The sequence below is a fragment of the Mastomys coucha genome, unplaced genomic scaffold, assembly GCF_008632895.1.
Source record: "Mastomys coucha isolate ucsf_1 unplaced genomic scaffold, UCSF_Mcou_1 pScaffold23, whole genome shotgun sequence".
Lineage (NCBI taxonomy): Eukaryota > Metazoa > Chordata > Mammalia > Rodentia > Muridae > Mastomys > Mastomys coucha.
The window spans coordinates 8288979-8305260 of NW_022196906.1; the positions used below are offsets into that span (position 1 = coordinate 8288979).

Below are 16282 nucleotides of genomic sequence, written 5' to 3' on the forward strand. Positions count from 1 at the left end.
TACCCCAAACTTTTAACTTGTATCCTGGGATTCCTGGTACCCCACTTGTGGTCTCCTTGCGAACTTTAAAGACATTATAACCAAGAAGATGAGTTTTCTTTTTTAAATATAAACACCATATTTATAGAGTTCATGTTCCTACTGATGATGAAAAATTCATGCTGAAATTTATCATTAAAATAACTATTTTTCTCTCCTGAAATGGCCTTTTAAATATCTTCATTGCCTAAGTAACTTTATGGTCTTACACTCTTAGTATACATCTGGCTGGATTTCTTTGGATTTCCTACATGTTTCTTGGCACCTTAATCTAAGTGATATTGCTAGAAATAATAAAAAGAGGACTGTAAAGCCAGACCCTTGAGCAATAGATCTCAAAGTGGCCCATCCATCTGCGGGCTACTGCGTGACTAAGGAGACAGAAAGAAAGAAGTCTGAAACTGCTTCAATTTTCAGTAAATTACAACTTGCTATGTACCAAGCACTAGAATTCTGTTTTAACACACATACATATGTATATACATGCACTTTATAATTGTGACTGAAGTGGTCTAACACATCTGAAAATATTTGAGTATGTCATCTAATTGCTATGGAGTTAATAAAAATTCAGGATATTTCTAAAATAGCTTCAAAAAATGTAAATAACCTATGACCCAGTTTGTCCATTAAACAGGTATAACCAAATAGTTGTATGATACTGGCAATAATAAATTTTAGGATGTTACTACAGTGTAAAAAGAACTCCATGGCTTCCCATCCCAGGTCCTCTGACCCCATGCCTAGCCCCTGAGTCACTCACCTACCTTCTATCTCTATGTTGTCCACTCTAGCCACATTTGAGATATGCCTGCCATTACAGTTATGCCATTTGATCAAAGTCTCTGCTGCAGCCTAAATAACTGTCCTCTGTCCATGCTCAGTGGCTTTGCAGAGGGAGGGCTCCTGGGAGCATTCGTAGTGTCAGGCACCGACACTGTCTTCTGTCCCTCCAGATCGTGGATTCGCTAGGTGAGCTAGAAGCCTTAATGGAAAGGATGAAAAGGCTTCAGGAAGACAGGGAAGATGAAGAGACCTCTCGGGAAGAAATGACCACGCGTTTTGAGAAGGAAAAGAAAGAAAGTCTCTTTGTCGTCCCTGGAGAGACTTTCCATTCGTTTCCTCACTCAGGTGTGTTTGTCCTTTCTCTTGGTTAGTTGTTCAGAGACACGAGGCACCCGCCTTTAGCATTTTCCATACAGACAACATAAAGAGGGGTGTGCTCCTGCTTCACCAACAGTGGGGTCCATTCTCAGAAACCTACAGTTGTGCGAACGCTATGCAGTGCTCCCACAGAGACTGGGTGCTATGGCTTCTGAACACGAACAGTGTGTGGCATGCTAGTATACAGTTACACGCTTGCATAGATAGTAAATTCACTAACCTATATCTCTGACTTTGTGTTGCATTGTGGTATGTGCTGTGCATCTGGCAGTGTATACTATCTGCCCATTGGCTGTTGATTGAAAAGTGAAATGCCTGAGACTGCTCTATGTTGGCTGGAGTGTCATAGGCAGTAGGATTTCCTAGATCCAGGATCACTGAGAGGAGCATTCCCCATACATGCACCCAGCCTTTGACTCAAGTGTTGTTACACAGCACACAGCTATCTCTAGGCCTCTGAGACTCATCTGTAGACTCGTCCATGCTCTGTCTGAATACATATTTAAAGTGGTTAATTGCTGAGGTCAGCAAAATGATACTTGCCACTAAACCAGGCAGTTTTGAGTTTGGTCCTGAGATCCACATTGTAAAAGGCAAGAACTTCCTCCCACAAATTTTCTGCTACCCTCCATATATACTTCATGGCATGCACGTAGCTATACATATACACACAAAAAATTACATAAATAAATGTAAAAATGCATTTTCATATACTCTTAAGGAATTTTGGAATAATAAGGTGACATTCCAATTCTTTCTTCTAAAGGCACTAAGCAGTACGTAGTAAATCTTATTAAGCAGCATGTAAACACATGTAAACCCCTCAAAGATGCCATCTAAGTCACATTGCTCTTAAAACTACACCAGTCAGTCTTATATTCTGATAGTTGTATTCCTGTGTGCTATGTGCTAATGTGTCAAGGAGCACAGAGCAGTGACTCAGGAAGCTACAGGAAGAGCAGCCTGCCCTTTGTCATTCTCCTGATCATTTGAAGTAAAATTTTTAGATTTATTTTATGTGTATTAGTGTTCTGTCTAGGTGTTTATATGTATAATGTGTGTGTGGTACTGGAGGAAGTCAGAAGAGGACACTGGAACCCCAAGAACTGGAGTTTGAGGTGGTTGTGATATGTCATATGGGTGCTAAGACTGAACCCTGGTCCTCTGAAATAGCAACAAGTACTCCTAACTACTTAGCTATCTCTCCACCTCTATATTCTGATTTAGATAAATACAGACAGATCATCTATCAGTCGTTCCATTGTTTAAGTATTTTTGCCATTAACCATCCACAGTCCCAAATTTGCTAACTGTGGAAAGATAATATAGAAAAATAATCCTGTACAGTGCCTAATTGTCTTTTTATGTAGATTTATCAATTTTAAAATGAAAGTAGAAGTCAACTTTTTCCTATTTAAAAAAAGTATCAGTATGATAAAGCTCCCAGATTCCATGTAGGGAAAGACTCTTTTAGAAAGGATTCTAAAGAACCTTTTAATCCTGAAGAAAACACACACTTGTTTTTTATTTTTATTTTGTGTTTATTGTATTAGCTTATATTATCTTTATGAGAAAGTCACTCTAATACTACAATGGAGTATTTCGTGTCTCACGTCACTACTACTTAGCTATTGAAAATCATACACACACACACACACATATACACTAGAGGTCTCAAAAAACCAAAACAACAACAACAAAAGCCCAGAAAGTTGTATATATGTGTCTAAAATGGTGTTTCCTTTTAGTACAAACTTAAATATTTGTTTGTTTGATGTTTGATGTTAAATATTAATATCATCATTGGTTGTAGGTTGTTGATCACCTGAGTAGTCATAACTCTTCAAGATAACTCTAGAAAGAATAGCACCAATTCCCTGTGAGTCTTACAAATACTGAGACAAACAACTAATGCCATGTGATTGCGTATCCTATTAGATATCAGCCTATGATTGGCTGCCCATTGCTTTGTGCCTGTGGCAGCACCAATCCAGGAAGACACAGCAAGGTCCTACAGTAACTTCCGAGGGAACTCCAACCACCTAAACATCTCACAGGACACTCCACCTCCTACAGGGCCTTTGGTCCAGCCTTTCTCACATGGACACTGGAGGAACCCAAGTGTAGTAAAATATAAGTAGTTGAGGGACCATCATACATCCTTTTCATGGGCAGAGTACTTAGAAAACAGGTCTTATCTTCTGCTGCTTCTAAGTTATAAGGTTTTTTCTGGGATCCACTTTTATATGTTAGTTACTATTTATTTTGAAATAAAAAGCTTAAAATTTTACATGAGCAAAACAAAACTGGTATCAAAGGTAAAGGAAGTACTGTGATAGTCAAGTCCAGTGTCGGCACTTGCAAATGAATCCAGGGACACAGGAGTACAGGGGCTAGGAGAACTTGACAGTTCAGTACCACAGATATTCTTAGTTGGATTTTACTTTGCAACTTACAAAACTTGTAGGCTTACCTGACTGCGATTACGTTTTTTACCCATTCTGTCATTTTGGTTATGGTGTGATGGGTGGACAAAAGAAAGCATGACCTCTCTGAGTTAGGAGCTAATGCTTCACAAGTGCCATTGCCATCCCCATGGTAACTCGAGTAGAGTCTGTGCTGCAGCGAGTTTGGATTTCAGATAATCCCACAATTTCCCATAGAGGAAAACCACTTAAAAGCTTTACATGGCACTGGGGACCGTGCTCCTGGGTGGAGTACCTGCCTAGTATGCACAAGGTCCTGGGGTCGATGCCCAGCTCTTGAGAAAGGAAAAAGAACAAGAAAAGCTTCAGGTCAAGGCTGACTGACAGTTTCCTATTTCTTAAGTGGATTCTTCTTCTTACTATAATGAAAAAAAGAAAATGTGGCTGATGTGAGTACAGCATCCCACCTGGCACGCAGGAAGTACTCAGCAGATGTCAGTTTCTTTTCTGCCCGAGTAATGCAGGCTTAGAGTCCAGTGCATGTTCTTATTGTGTGACATAGGAGTTCGCTCTTCCAAGCTCTTCCCATGCATCCCCATTAATCAGTGGCTACAACCTGAACATTAAAAGGGAGACTTTGTCTTATTAGAATATTCATATATATTCTTTCAGTAGAATTTAAGTAATTGTTTGTCAAACGTCTAAGTTTTACCCAGATAAGAATTACATTTTTTATTATACTATAGTATTTTTGCTCACTTTATAAAAACTGAATTAATTTAACATTAATTAAATTATTTACAAAGAACTTATTCCTTGCATAGGAACTACTTTTTTATTTTGAGAATGATATGTTCATTTATGGACTAGAGCCAAAGTTTGTTTAATCACTGTTAAAATAAGTAGTTGAAATCAGGTGGGGGGGGTAATTACAAAGACACATCATTCTAAAAAACAAGGAGTTGAGCTTCTATTTCAAAATTAGTAAATCTGACACATTGATCTTTTCTACTATTGTTTAAATATTTCAGTGTAGTTGGGTTTTTCACCTACATAATTATAATGAAATCTTAATATCTAATATCTGATAAGGAAATTGTACATAGAACTTCATTGGTAGGTACTTTGTGAGTGTAAGCCATGTGGTCAATACTGGGGTTCAGGCTCCTGGTCTTAGCGCTGCACGTGTCCTGAGTGCCTTTACTGTCCATTAGATTTCGAAGATGACATGATTGTAGCAGCCGATGTCTCTCGATACATCGAAGACCCAGGCTTTGGGTATGAAGACTTCGCCAGGCGAGGGGAAGAACATTTGCCGACATTCCGAGCCCAGGTACACAGCGCTTTTAACTTAGAGAAGCTAGAGAGTCCTTTTCTTCCAAGGGAGAACTGTTAAAACATTAGTGTCCTCTAAAGTAGCCAGAGGCAGTTTGATAGTATCTGCAAAGCTGTTTCTAACCTATTTTTCAACTCATTCTATTTGATGTCCTGATAGAAGATGATTGTTTCAACATATTCACCCTTAGCAGTCAAAAGGAAACTGTATGCTTGGCTTTGTTTGCCTGCATTATACAGGAGAATTTCATATGCTTGCGCTATTTTTGGAGGGGCAGGGAAGAAATCAAACAATATGATGACATTTACACTAAGGCATTTTGAGAAAGGACTACACCAGTAGTTTGTGCTGTGGAAGGACCAGCCTTCCACAGTACAATAGACTCTATGGGAAAGGGAGTTAAATTTAAACTCCTTCATGCCCAAGTAAGTTTGGTGGCATAGGAATAGTCAAGAACTTCTGGGTCCTTTCAGATAAAGTATGGTGTGCATAGTGCCTGTCCAGAGGAGGTGGCCAGAGTTTATCATAAACATGCCAAACTGAGCCCTATGAGACAATAACCTGCCTCTGCACTCTACAGCCTGACAGGAGGCGCCGTTGGTAAAGCCGCTGTCCTAGAACTGAGCTAGAAGTACCTCCCAATAACTTTCTTCAATAGCTTTATTCTATTCTAAAAATTAAAAACAGCATTTAACAGAGAGTGCCCATTTTGTAAGTAAATACTTTCTCTACATTCAGGACTACACCTGGGAAAATCATGGGTTCTCACTGGTGAACAGGCTTTACTCTGACATTGGACATCTCCTGGATGAGAAGTTTCGAATGGTCTACAATCTCACCTACAACACAATGGCCACCCATGAGGATGTTGACACGACCACGCTGCGCAGAGCTTTGTTTAACTATGTTCACTGTATGTTTGGAATCAGGTATGTTCACTGTGGAGACAACTTTATACATTTCTGAGTGGAAATTCAAGCATTTGTTTTCTTTCTAGCCTGCTTGGAGCTACACCTTCCTAGGGTAAATGTTATCTGGTCTTAGAGGTTTTTTTTTTTTTTTCACTTAAAGTGTTATGAATCTGGGGCTTATGGAGATGGCTCTTTGGTAAACACTGTTCATGTGACCAGTGGGACCTGAGTTCAATCCCCAGCACCTACATAAGAACACACTTGTAATCCTAGCTTTGGGAGGTAGGGACAGGATTCCTAGGGCTAACTGGCTAGCAAGATTTACCTAATTGGCAAGCCCAGGTCCCAGCAAGAGATACCATCTCAAAAACTAATATGGACAGAATCTGAAGAACAGCACTGATCTTTGACCTCTGACTTCCATACATGCACACACTGCATGTGTACATGACCATGAAAATAAATGATAGAGAGATAGAGAGGTAGCTAGAGTTCTGGACAAGTCAGGTCATAATTCAGCATGTTATATAAAGAACTCTACAGGGTTAACATTCCTAACCTGAAAACCACCTGGAAGCTGGAGCTGGAACGGTTGTCTTTATGTTTACAGCCTGGGTTTTGTTTCCATCATTGCAAAAGAAAAATCAAAAAAGTGCCCTTAAGCCCTAAATGTGATCACATGGCTCTTAATTTTGGAGTACTCTGAATTTTGACTTTTAGAGACTGTTTTTCTCCTCCATCAGTCTGAAGTGTCACCTGACTCATACTGGTGTGTTAGACTCAGATTTTCACCTTCTGCCTAGAACATCCACCTGGAGGCTTTGCAGGCTGGCCTTACTCTTGCTCATTTGAAGCTTGGGTTTCATGTCAGTGCTGTCACTCACAGGTATGATGACTACGACTATGGAGAAGTTAACCAGTTACTCGAACGGAGCCTGAAGGTTTACATCAAGACAGTGACCTGCTACCCTGAGAGAACCACAAAGCGCATGTATGACAGCTACTGGCGGCAGTTCACTCATTCAGAGAAGGTCAGTGTCATTACCAAGCAGACCCCAGAGACACATGTTCAACATGACAGCTTTAATCAAGAACCAAGGCAGGCTGTGGTAATGAGTTGGTACCATTGAACTAGCTATTGTTTGTCATGTTTTCTTAATCTAAGGATGTTGACTGTTCACTAAAGTTTAAATGTGTGCTCCATCCAACACGATATATGTCTCAGTCAAGGTTTCGATTGCTATAATAAAACACCATGGCCAAAGCACCTAGGGGAGGAACGGGCTTATTATACGTTTCAGTTCACACTTCATCACTGAGGGAGGTCTGGACAGAAACCTGGAAGAAAGAATTGACTCAGAGGCCATGGAAAACACTGCGTACTGGCTTGCTCAGCCTGCTTTCTTAGAGCACCCAAGACCATCTGCCCAAGGGTGACTCACCCTCAGTGAGCTGAGCTACCCTCATCTGTTAGCAACCAAGATGCCCTACAGACTTGCACACAGGCCAGTCCTATGAAGACATTTTCTCAGTTACGATTCCTTCTTTCCAGGTGACCCTACTTTGTTAAGCTGACATAAAAACTAGACAGCACGGTGTAACATTTGTTTTAGCATCAGCCTTTGAAAGACTGGCTCTAAATCCCAGTAACTCTCCCATCCCACTAAGAAACAGTACTTCCTAGAACTGCACCCAGCCCAGAAGGCACTGCCACTTAGAAACTCCTGTTAGCCACCAGGTTACGATTAGAACAAGCACTTCTCATTTAGTTTAGTATTTTGTCATTATAGTGAAGACCTGTGAGGCAAATAACAATTTACATAAGAGCATCTTTAGATGGATTGTATGTAAATTATTACTTAATTAAAATATAGTAAGTGTTAAGAACCTTTATCAACATTATAGTATCAAATCTGGCTTAAGGTCCTAGACCTTTTCAGTATGAAATCTAAGAGGCTCCTTTATACACTGTCCAAGCTGGAGGGAAGAAAGTCATCCTGGGGTTCTAACAGTCCCCAGTGATCCACGTGGCGTTGGCAAAGTATGCTATGGCTCCATTTCTAAGAATTTTTAGTCTTAAAGTCAGTCATACAGATTACCTACTTGACCTTTAGTCTTGGTATATCTTTGGGCTGCTCTTATTCACAATAGATTTTCCTTTCTTTCTAGAGATTGTATACTCACCAGGAGAATATGCCCAACAATATGTCCCAGTGATAGGAAGATACCAGGATAACTCAGCACTGTAACATTCCCTTGTAGTCAGGCTAGAAAGTGTAAATGTATTTACACCAGCCTTCCAACTATAATGTGCACTGGTGTGGTTTTCCCAAGAGGTGCCCTGTGCTCTTACCAGAGTCTGCACGTGGCGAGTGTCTGGAGAGATCAGATAACTCACAAACCAAATGGCGCTTTAGGGTCACTGGAGAGCTTGTTAATCTAGGCTGTTTGCAGGTTTTGCATAGTAACTAAGCCAGTGCTGTTTGGTTTCCAGGTCCACGTGAATCTGCTTCTGATGGAAGCACGGATGCAGGCTGAGCTGCTTTACGCTCTGCGAGCCATAACTAGGCATCTGACCTGAAGCACCTACAGGAGGGTGTCAGCATGCATCAGGGCCTCTCACCTGGGACTCCCATCAGAACTTGTTTGTGACGCAGCTCAGCAGTTACTCAGTTCTCTAGTGTCAAAGTAGAGCTGTCGGGGTTGTTGTTTTTGTTTTTTATTTTATTTTTGTTTTGTTCTTGTTGTTAGGGTTGCTTTGTTTTGTTTTGTTTTGATTTTTTTTCCAGCTGTCATGTGCAATGGTGTGTTTTATATTTCTCAATGCTTAACATTGCTAACGATTGCAAAAGTAACCCTGACGAGTACTACTTTACGTTGTTAAGAGTTGGATTTTCAGATCTGACCATAAATCATGAACTGGTTTGTTAATGCTTCACTTCAATATTTTGAAGTTCATATGTATGTGTATTATTTTTCTTTACTTAAAAAAAAATAAGGAAAATGCTTACAGTTCGCTCAAGCAGTTGTTTTTCAGATATCAACATTCAGCAAAGAATTGGTGTCCTCTCCTGCTCTAAAATCCCACACGTGTCCTGAGTCTGGGGAAAAGCATGTGCTGCTGAAGCAAGCGCCTCAGGCACGGCCATGTCCCCAGGAGATCTCAGGCACTGTTCTGTTTTAGTTTTTCTGATTTTCTTACACTGCTATTGGCAATAACGTGAAATGTGATACAGACATCATCCATAATTTAATGTGAAATTAATTATGATGAATTCTATAGCATGCTACTGAAATGCCAAGTTCAGCTCCTTTGTCTTCTGAAGCAGAGGCTCCGTTTTCCCACATGGCTGTCTGTGTGAGTGGACTGAGGCGTCCCGAGTCCGGGCTGGGGCTCCCCGTCCTCTCTAGTAGCTGGTGCCCACACTGCTGCTTACGGCTCCCACACTCGGTACACACAAGCTCACACCCACAACTCCGACCAAATGTTTCTTTGCACATTCTCCTTTACTTAGAGTTAAGGATGGTTAGTTAATAGACCCCTAATTCTTCCTGTTACACTTTTGGAAATTATTTTACTTGATTTTCTCTTATAATACCTTAAGTAATTTGTTATTCAAAGGTAAAAATTGTGTTTCTGTGCATTAATGTGATTGAGTAACAACAAAACAGTGCAGTGTTTTTTAGAACTCAGCTCGGTTTCCCCATCATGTCACTGCAGAAGTGTCCTTTTAAACAGAGCCATGAAGACACGACCTTCACAGTTCTTTACTGTGCTAGGTGTTTGCAGTTTCACCTTGCTGGGGCTGAACATGCCAAAGCATTCTTTCCCCAGAAAACTCTGTTTGGGCGACTAGGTTAAAACAAAGCAAAGCAAAACAAAACAAAGCCACAGCTTTGTCATAGGGGAGGAGGAAAAAAAAAAAACAGTCAAAACCTCACATTTTTGCATCAGTTTATGTTTTTTGATTAGACTATCTTCAGAGAGCACAACCTTATGTGTTTATAGCTTTAATTTGCATTGTGTTAATGAACCAGTGAAGTGCCTAGAGAGCTGCCCAGCACCTGGAGGACCCGGCAGCACTTGGAGGACTCAGCTGAGGCCTTTGCTTGAGGAAAGGTGACTGCATTCTTCACACCCATGCTAATCTAGACTGTCCCTGTCTGTCACAGTAAGTCATCCAGGGAACTTCCACAGAGAGCTCATCTGGGGTCTCCTTGTTATGTGGGTGACTTCTCTTATGAAAGGCCTGTGGGCCAGTGTTCCCCTTCTATCTGCCACCTTTTTCTGGATGTTAGCTCCTTTTCCTTGAGATTTTGTTCAGGAGAGGAAAACAAAGATGGTTGTAGGCCTGTCAGCAAAGGTAGTTTTAGACTCCAGGATCTTGTTTAAAATCCTCCATGTGAGGAAAAGGTTTTGAAGACAGGGTGGTTTCTTTAAAGAGACTATTCAGAGAACCTGTGCCAGGTTTCTTGTGATCTGTTGGGTGTGTGGGCTGTGTGCTCACCTTCTTTAGATCGTTTGAACTACAAGGAAGTATTTAGAAGGCTGGCAAAGCACAGGGGTGTCGTCCCATGCTAAGATTTTCATTTAGGGTAGAGTTTATTATTATTTTTTAAAAGTAAGTATTAGAAACAGTTCCACTTCATAGCCCCATATTTTGTGGAGGTGAACTGAATGGCAGATGGAAATAGTTTTTATGTACTGACTAAGAGGAGGAATTCTCACAGAACCCTGAATAAGCTTTAGACCAAAAGGGAAAAAACAAGGGTTAAGTACAGTGACCACTTACTTTTTGGTTTTGGTTTTTGTGTTGCCCCAGAAATGTCAGTAGAGATTGGGCTGTGGAAATCATTAGTGCCTTCAATAGATTTCTCTCCTAGAAAAGCTTCATTTTAGTTCATCAGGACCAGTCAATAATCAGGAGAATATGTGCATAAAAACACAGCAATGTATTTATGAACCTCAGTGAACCAGCCTCAGAAAGTTGACTTGTGAAGGCAGCCCCACCTCCGTGCATTGGCAGATACAGCATTCCCGGTGTGCATGCTGTTGTAAGAATTTGCTGTCAACCCTCTTTATCCAGCGCAAACTTGAAATTCTGATGCGGTTTTCCAGGGTGGCATTTTTTTTTCCAGAGTATTGAATTTACGATGTAGTAATTTATAGTGTAGCTTTTTATACATAAATGTGATATTTTTAAAAGGAGCTACCTGACTCAGTCGGTGTAATAACAGAGCCTATTATAAGCTGAGCTACACTTGGGGCTCACACTGTGCCAAACTTAAGCGTGCAAGTGTGTGTGAAAAGCACGTCTGATTGTGAAGCCCTCAACTCCCTGCTCTGTGTGTTAAAATCAGCCTGTAACCCATATTGGTTCTGTTTGGAATCTCACATTTGCCAGCATCTATGCTAGTTCCTAATTTCTCAGATCACTATCAAAAACATCTAGGAAGTCAGGCTTGGTGGCACATACCTATAATCCCAGTACTTGGAAGCCTGAAGCAAGAAGATGGTGGTTTTGAGGATAGCCTGGGCTACATAGTAAGTTCAAGGCCAGCCTGAGCTGCATAGTGATACCCTGTTTCAAAAACTAAAAAAAGAGATGGAAATAAATATGTAAGTACCCTTACATGTGAAAGTGGGCGTGCCCACTTGTCTGTGGGAGTGGTTGGAATGCTGCAGCCTGCCTAAGAAGTGGTTTCTCAGGCCAGATTTCCTCAGGAAGACTCGAGATACTCAAAGGGGAAAGGCTTTTGAGATGAGACCACTTTTAAAAATATTCCTTGTCTCAGTCCAAGGAATAATGCGCCACCCCGTAGGGTGCTCTGTAAATCAGAGGGTCGCTAACACCGAATCTTGGCCTTTTGAACCAGTTTTAAACCCAATAATAGCACAGCTGTACAGGGCTATTTTTAAAGAGAAAACTCAAGTAAGATTTATATAAAGGTCATGTAAAATTTGAACCAGAGCCCTATTTTGTTTGTGTCATGTCTCCTAAAGATTTTAATAATTCTAAGATCTAATGGATATCATCCAGGGAAACACTTCCTCCCGCACCTCAGAAGGTTTGCTAATCCAAAATCCTAGACTTTATGCCACACCAAAGTAAATTTATGAGTAAACAGTTATAGATTATTACTCAAAAGTCATCAGTTCCTGTGGCAAGTGCATGCTATATGATAGTAAGGCTCCTTTAAGCTCAAAGACAAGGAAAACAGAACAAATCCCGTGTGAACCATAAAAACAGTGTGTGCTGCGACAGGCAAATGAGGTTTTTACTTTGTGTCGTGTTTTAAGGACAACTCTAAATCACTGCTCTCATTCTCTGTGAAAAGGACCATCTTGTGTGGAATAAAAACTTGCAAGATGATCCAAGTAAGCATTCTTAGTGGTACCTCACCAGCAAGTGGAAAGGTAACTCCTCCATAGGGAGGGCACTGTAAGCTTTGTGCCCGTGGCAACAGGAACCCTTTCTAGGTGTCTGGCACTCTGCACGGCTCTCAGTGGAGACGCAGATGCAGACTCAGAGCAGGCCATTACATGAATGTATCCTGTCAGTCCACAGAGCTTTAACCCCATGCACCTATCTGCAGCTTATCTCACTCCTAATCTAACCCTGTCAAAAACACCAGCTGCTTAGGTAAGACCAAGAACAGAAAAGGCTGATGTGAAGTGGCCTGGAGCAGAGCTGTGCATCCAGGCTGAGTGTGAGGAAGAACCCTTGGAACCCAGAGCTGAGACTCTGGCTGTTCTTGGCAAATGTAACTGCTATAAAGGTGGAAGCTCCTACCAGCCTGTGTCCACCCTTTCCTGCCTTCCTCTTCCTCCAAGTGCCTCAGCCACTGCTCACATTCCTTCCCTCCCTAAGTCTGTCTGGGTCTTAATGCCTTTCACAATTGCACATCACCAGCCTCCTGCTAATCATCACCGGTATGATGTGTCTTTCTGAGTACATTTTCCCCCATCATTAAAAACATGCCTTTCCTCAACTCCCTTCAAGTCTCTTCACTGTCCATCTCTGTTACCAGATCTATCACAGCATCAAATGTGTCCTGTCCACCCCCTGCTGTCTATACCATCTTCCCAGCTGCCAAAATACCTTGCTGCCCTCTACCTCATCCCCAAAGAGCCTAGAAACTCAGAGCACCCAGCCTTCTCGTGGGTTCATTCTCTGCTGTTCAGTAATACTAGTCCATATTTTAAATAAACCATAAAACCTTTGCCTTCTATCTATCAAAGTAGAAACCTTTATATTTATACATGATACAGAAATTGAACTATTTCTACCATGCAGAATTTAACATTTAGCAGGAACTCAGAGTGATTGACTTGCTAGCCTAACTTGGTCTATATTAGATGGTTAAATACTGGTGATAGACCCAGTCACTTGAATGTAGAGTTAAAATTCCCCAACAGTCCAGATTAACCTATAACTCTTCAGTGGGACAGGAGATTTCTGGCAGACAAATGAGGTAGTGTTTTAGACAACAGTTTCATTGGTGGTTTTGGGGCCTTAAAACACATTCTCATAGAGGACATCTAATGAAAGGTGTTTAGAAGGTCAGATTAGATCATATTAGCCTATTTGATGTATAATGGAGATAAAAATCCCAAAAAAACTGGATACATCTGAATTTGACTTAATTAAGCTTCTAACCCCAACCCTCCTGTTCCCAATAGGAGAAAACTTACCTTTTGTTGGCTTGTGTCTCGATTCCCCCTGGCTGCTCTTCCCGTATGTCCAGATAGTGTCATTAAGGAAGAGAATGTTGTACTGAGGCAGGAATGCAGTTTCTCCCCTCCAGCCAGGCTCCTAACAGGAGATACACGTTCATATGTAGATGGCTGGCTGGCCTGCCCTGTTTGGGAGTAGATCTGAGAACTCTAATGGTCTTCAGATGTGTCCATCCCAGGCATGAACACTCCAACAGGACAATGCCCAATCCATGCATTTAAAGACCCAAGAGTGAAGCAGGTGCCTACTTGGGCAGTGGATTGGTGCCCAACATCATGAGGAGTTCACTTAGCTTTAACTAAATTAGCACCACACCGCCATGAAGGCCAGAATTGAAAGGGTAAAGGAATGTCTGCCTCTGCATGTGGAAAGCCTTGAGGTAACCCAGCCTGTGCTGTAAAGTAGCTTATAGAAGGAGCATCCCCCTTTAGAGTTCCTACAACCCCAAACATTAGAAATGGAAATATGAAAAATATAATTTTAGTATGTAAAATTTTGCTAAAATTGTCTATTTCTTACTCAAAGTAACCTCTAAAAATGAATGTATCATTTTTACAGAAAGAATGTTAAGAGAGAGTCTATGGTCTTTAGTATTAAAATGTTGCTTACAGGTACCACTGAGTTAAATGTACACATTATATCCAGAAGAAACCAGATTTCTTAATTGATCTTTACAAACTTTAACTGGCTCTCCCAGTCTGTAAAAGAACAAAAAGTAGAATGAAGGAAATGTGTCAGCTGGGTGGCCGAGGATCTTTCCTTTCTAAAGCAGAGACCATCTCTTTCCCGCCTCTCACTGGTTTCCCAGAATAGAGCCTGAGCTTAATGGTACCTGAGCACCAAGGATGGTGATCAGATGACTGTACATCTACTGCAGACATTTCCTTTGCATTTGGATGTCTCTGCAGAAGAGGAAGTAGGGTTTTTCCTTCTTCTTTCTCGTCACATTTACTCTTTTTACCCAAAACAAGATGGAGATTGGAAGCAAATCCCAGACCACTTGGGCATCTTCTTTATACTAATTGAATAGGCACACACACAGTCTGGTCAAGGTAAACGAGAACCCTGTCAGGTCACCTTGGAAACATGTCCTTGCCACTTGGCTTAGCTCCTGCAAACCTGAAAGAAACGTTCCTCATCATGGAAGAACTGGATGTAGCTTTTAACTTATGAAATAGGAGTTGAACTTGAAAGCCTTTCTGAATCCTGATTGTGTAGGGCAGCTGCATAATGAATGTACACATGAAGACTGTAGCTGAGCTGCACGAGTCAGATGCCAACTTCGTGACTTTCCCATGTAGACATCGTCTCCTTAAGTTGTGAGTGATGTATGTAGCATGCTGTGAAGCACCTGTTCTAGTTCTTAACTCATCAGTATTAATACGGAGTTACCCCTGCGTTCCTTGGTACTTTATATTCAATGTAATCAGAAGCTGTGATGTATCCCCTTCCTAGTCCCATGCTTTGTTGCTGTAAATTTCCTTATGAAGCACGTGACTTTGGACTCATGTAAGGTGGATGATCTTAAAGACTGCTACACACACACACACACACACACACACACACACACACACCAGTCTCTTATTATGTATGGTTTTAAGTTAAGCTTTTCTCCAGTAGACTATTGATGCAGTTTAGGGGTCCACAAGTTCACTGTCAGGTGGCAGCCTCCTTTTTATAGGTTCAACTCTGAGAATAGCAAGCTTTATCAACAGCCACTTCACCCTTGTTCTAGCAAAGCAGACCCTGCTGTAAATGTAGGCTATGGTGGTTACCCATAATGCCCTCCACATGCATCAGCAGTTATGAAGATGACAGAACCCATGAGAGCTTCTTGTATGTATAAGTAGGCTTGATTTTTGTTGTTATGTTGCTGGTTTGGCAGTTTGACTAAAGCCGACCCCGATGGGCCAGCTCGTGTAATACTGTAGTGGATTAATGCCTCTCTTCTCGTTCTGCTGCTGTCGTTTTGTTTTGTGAGGGATGGGTAATATTATTTGAACAGATAAAGAAGGAACTGTTAGTGAATCAAGACAAACACACCTGAAATAAAGGAGCTGTGTATTAACCTGTTAACAATTCATAACTGCACTTTCTATGACATTTTGAAAATCTATTTATAGGTACAGAACAATGGGTTTTGTTAAACTGTATCACGTTTATACCTGCAGAATTTATTTCATTGTTATTAGTAGGAATTTTATTGGTTCAATAAAATTGGCAAAACTGACCCTGCTTTCTTTCTTTAATGACTTACAGTTAAGAGTACTCTCACCTCAGTTTGCCTCTGCCTGGCGCCTGAAGCATGTGCTCTGGAAGATGTGAAGGGCATGGGAATCATCCTCTTCCCTGGTAGTTGTGAGCTGTGTTTTCTTTTCTCTTGATCTTTAGTAGCATTAGTTGTTTGGAATGTAGACCAACTGTTACTTTTAAAGGGTGGTCTCAGAAAAGGCACGTTCATGTATTAGTGTGGCTTATTGCCAATATCATCATTATTGCACAGAATCAGAACTGAGTTTAAAATCCATTTTTTTAAAGATTTATTTATGTATATGAGTACACTGTAGCTGTTCAGATGGTTGCTGGGAATTGAACTTAGGACCTCTGCTTGCTCGATCTGGCCACACTCGCTCTGGTCCTGCTCACTCTAGCCCAAAGATTTATTTA

At 41.0% G+C, this 16282-nt stretch overlaps 1 protein-coding gene across 2 annotated transcripts in view; it reads left to right on the forward strand.

Moving 5' to 3' along the window:
- Positions 1–15845, forward strand: part of Sesn3 (sestrin 3) — a 55658-nt gene extending 39813 nt beyond the window's left edge. For both annotated transcript variants that reach the window (XM_031345920.1, XM_031345921.1), the window contains 5 exons: positions 996–1170; positions 4844–4962; positions 5704–5894; positions 6763–6907; positions 8371–15845. In XM_031345920.1, the coding sequence (XP_031201780.1) occupies positions 996–1170; positions 4844–4962; positions 5704–5894; positions 6763–6907; positions 8371–8457 (717 nt within the window). In that variant the 3' untranslated portion in view covers positions 8458–15845. The remainder of the gene's footprint in view (positions 1–995; positions 1171–4843; positions 4963–5703; positions 5895–6762; positions 6908–8370) is intronic.
- The last annotated feature ends 437 nt before the right edge of the window (positions 15846–16282 follow it).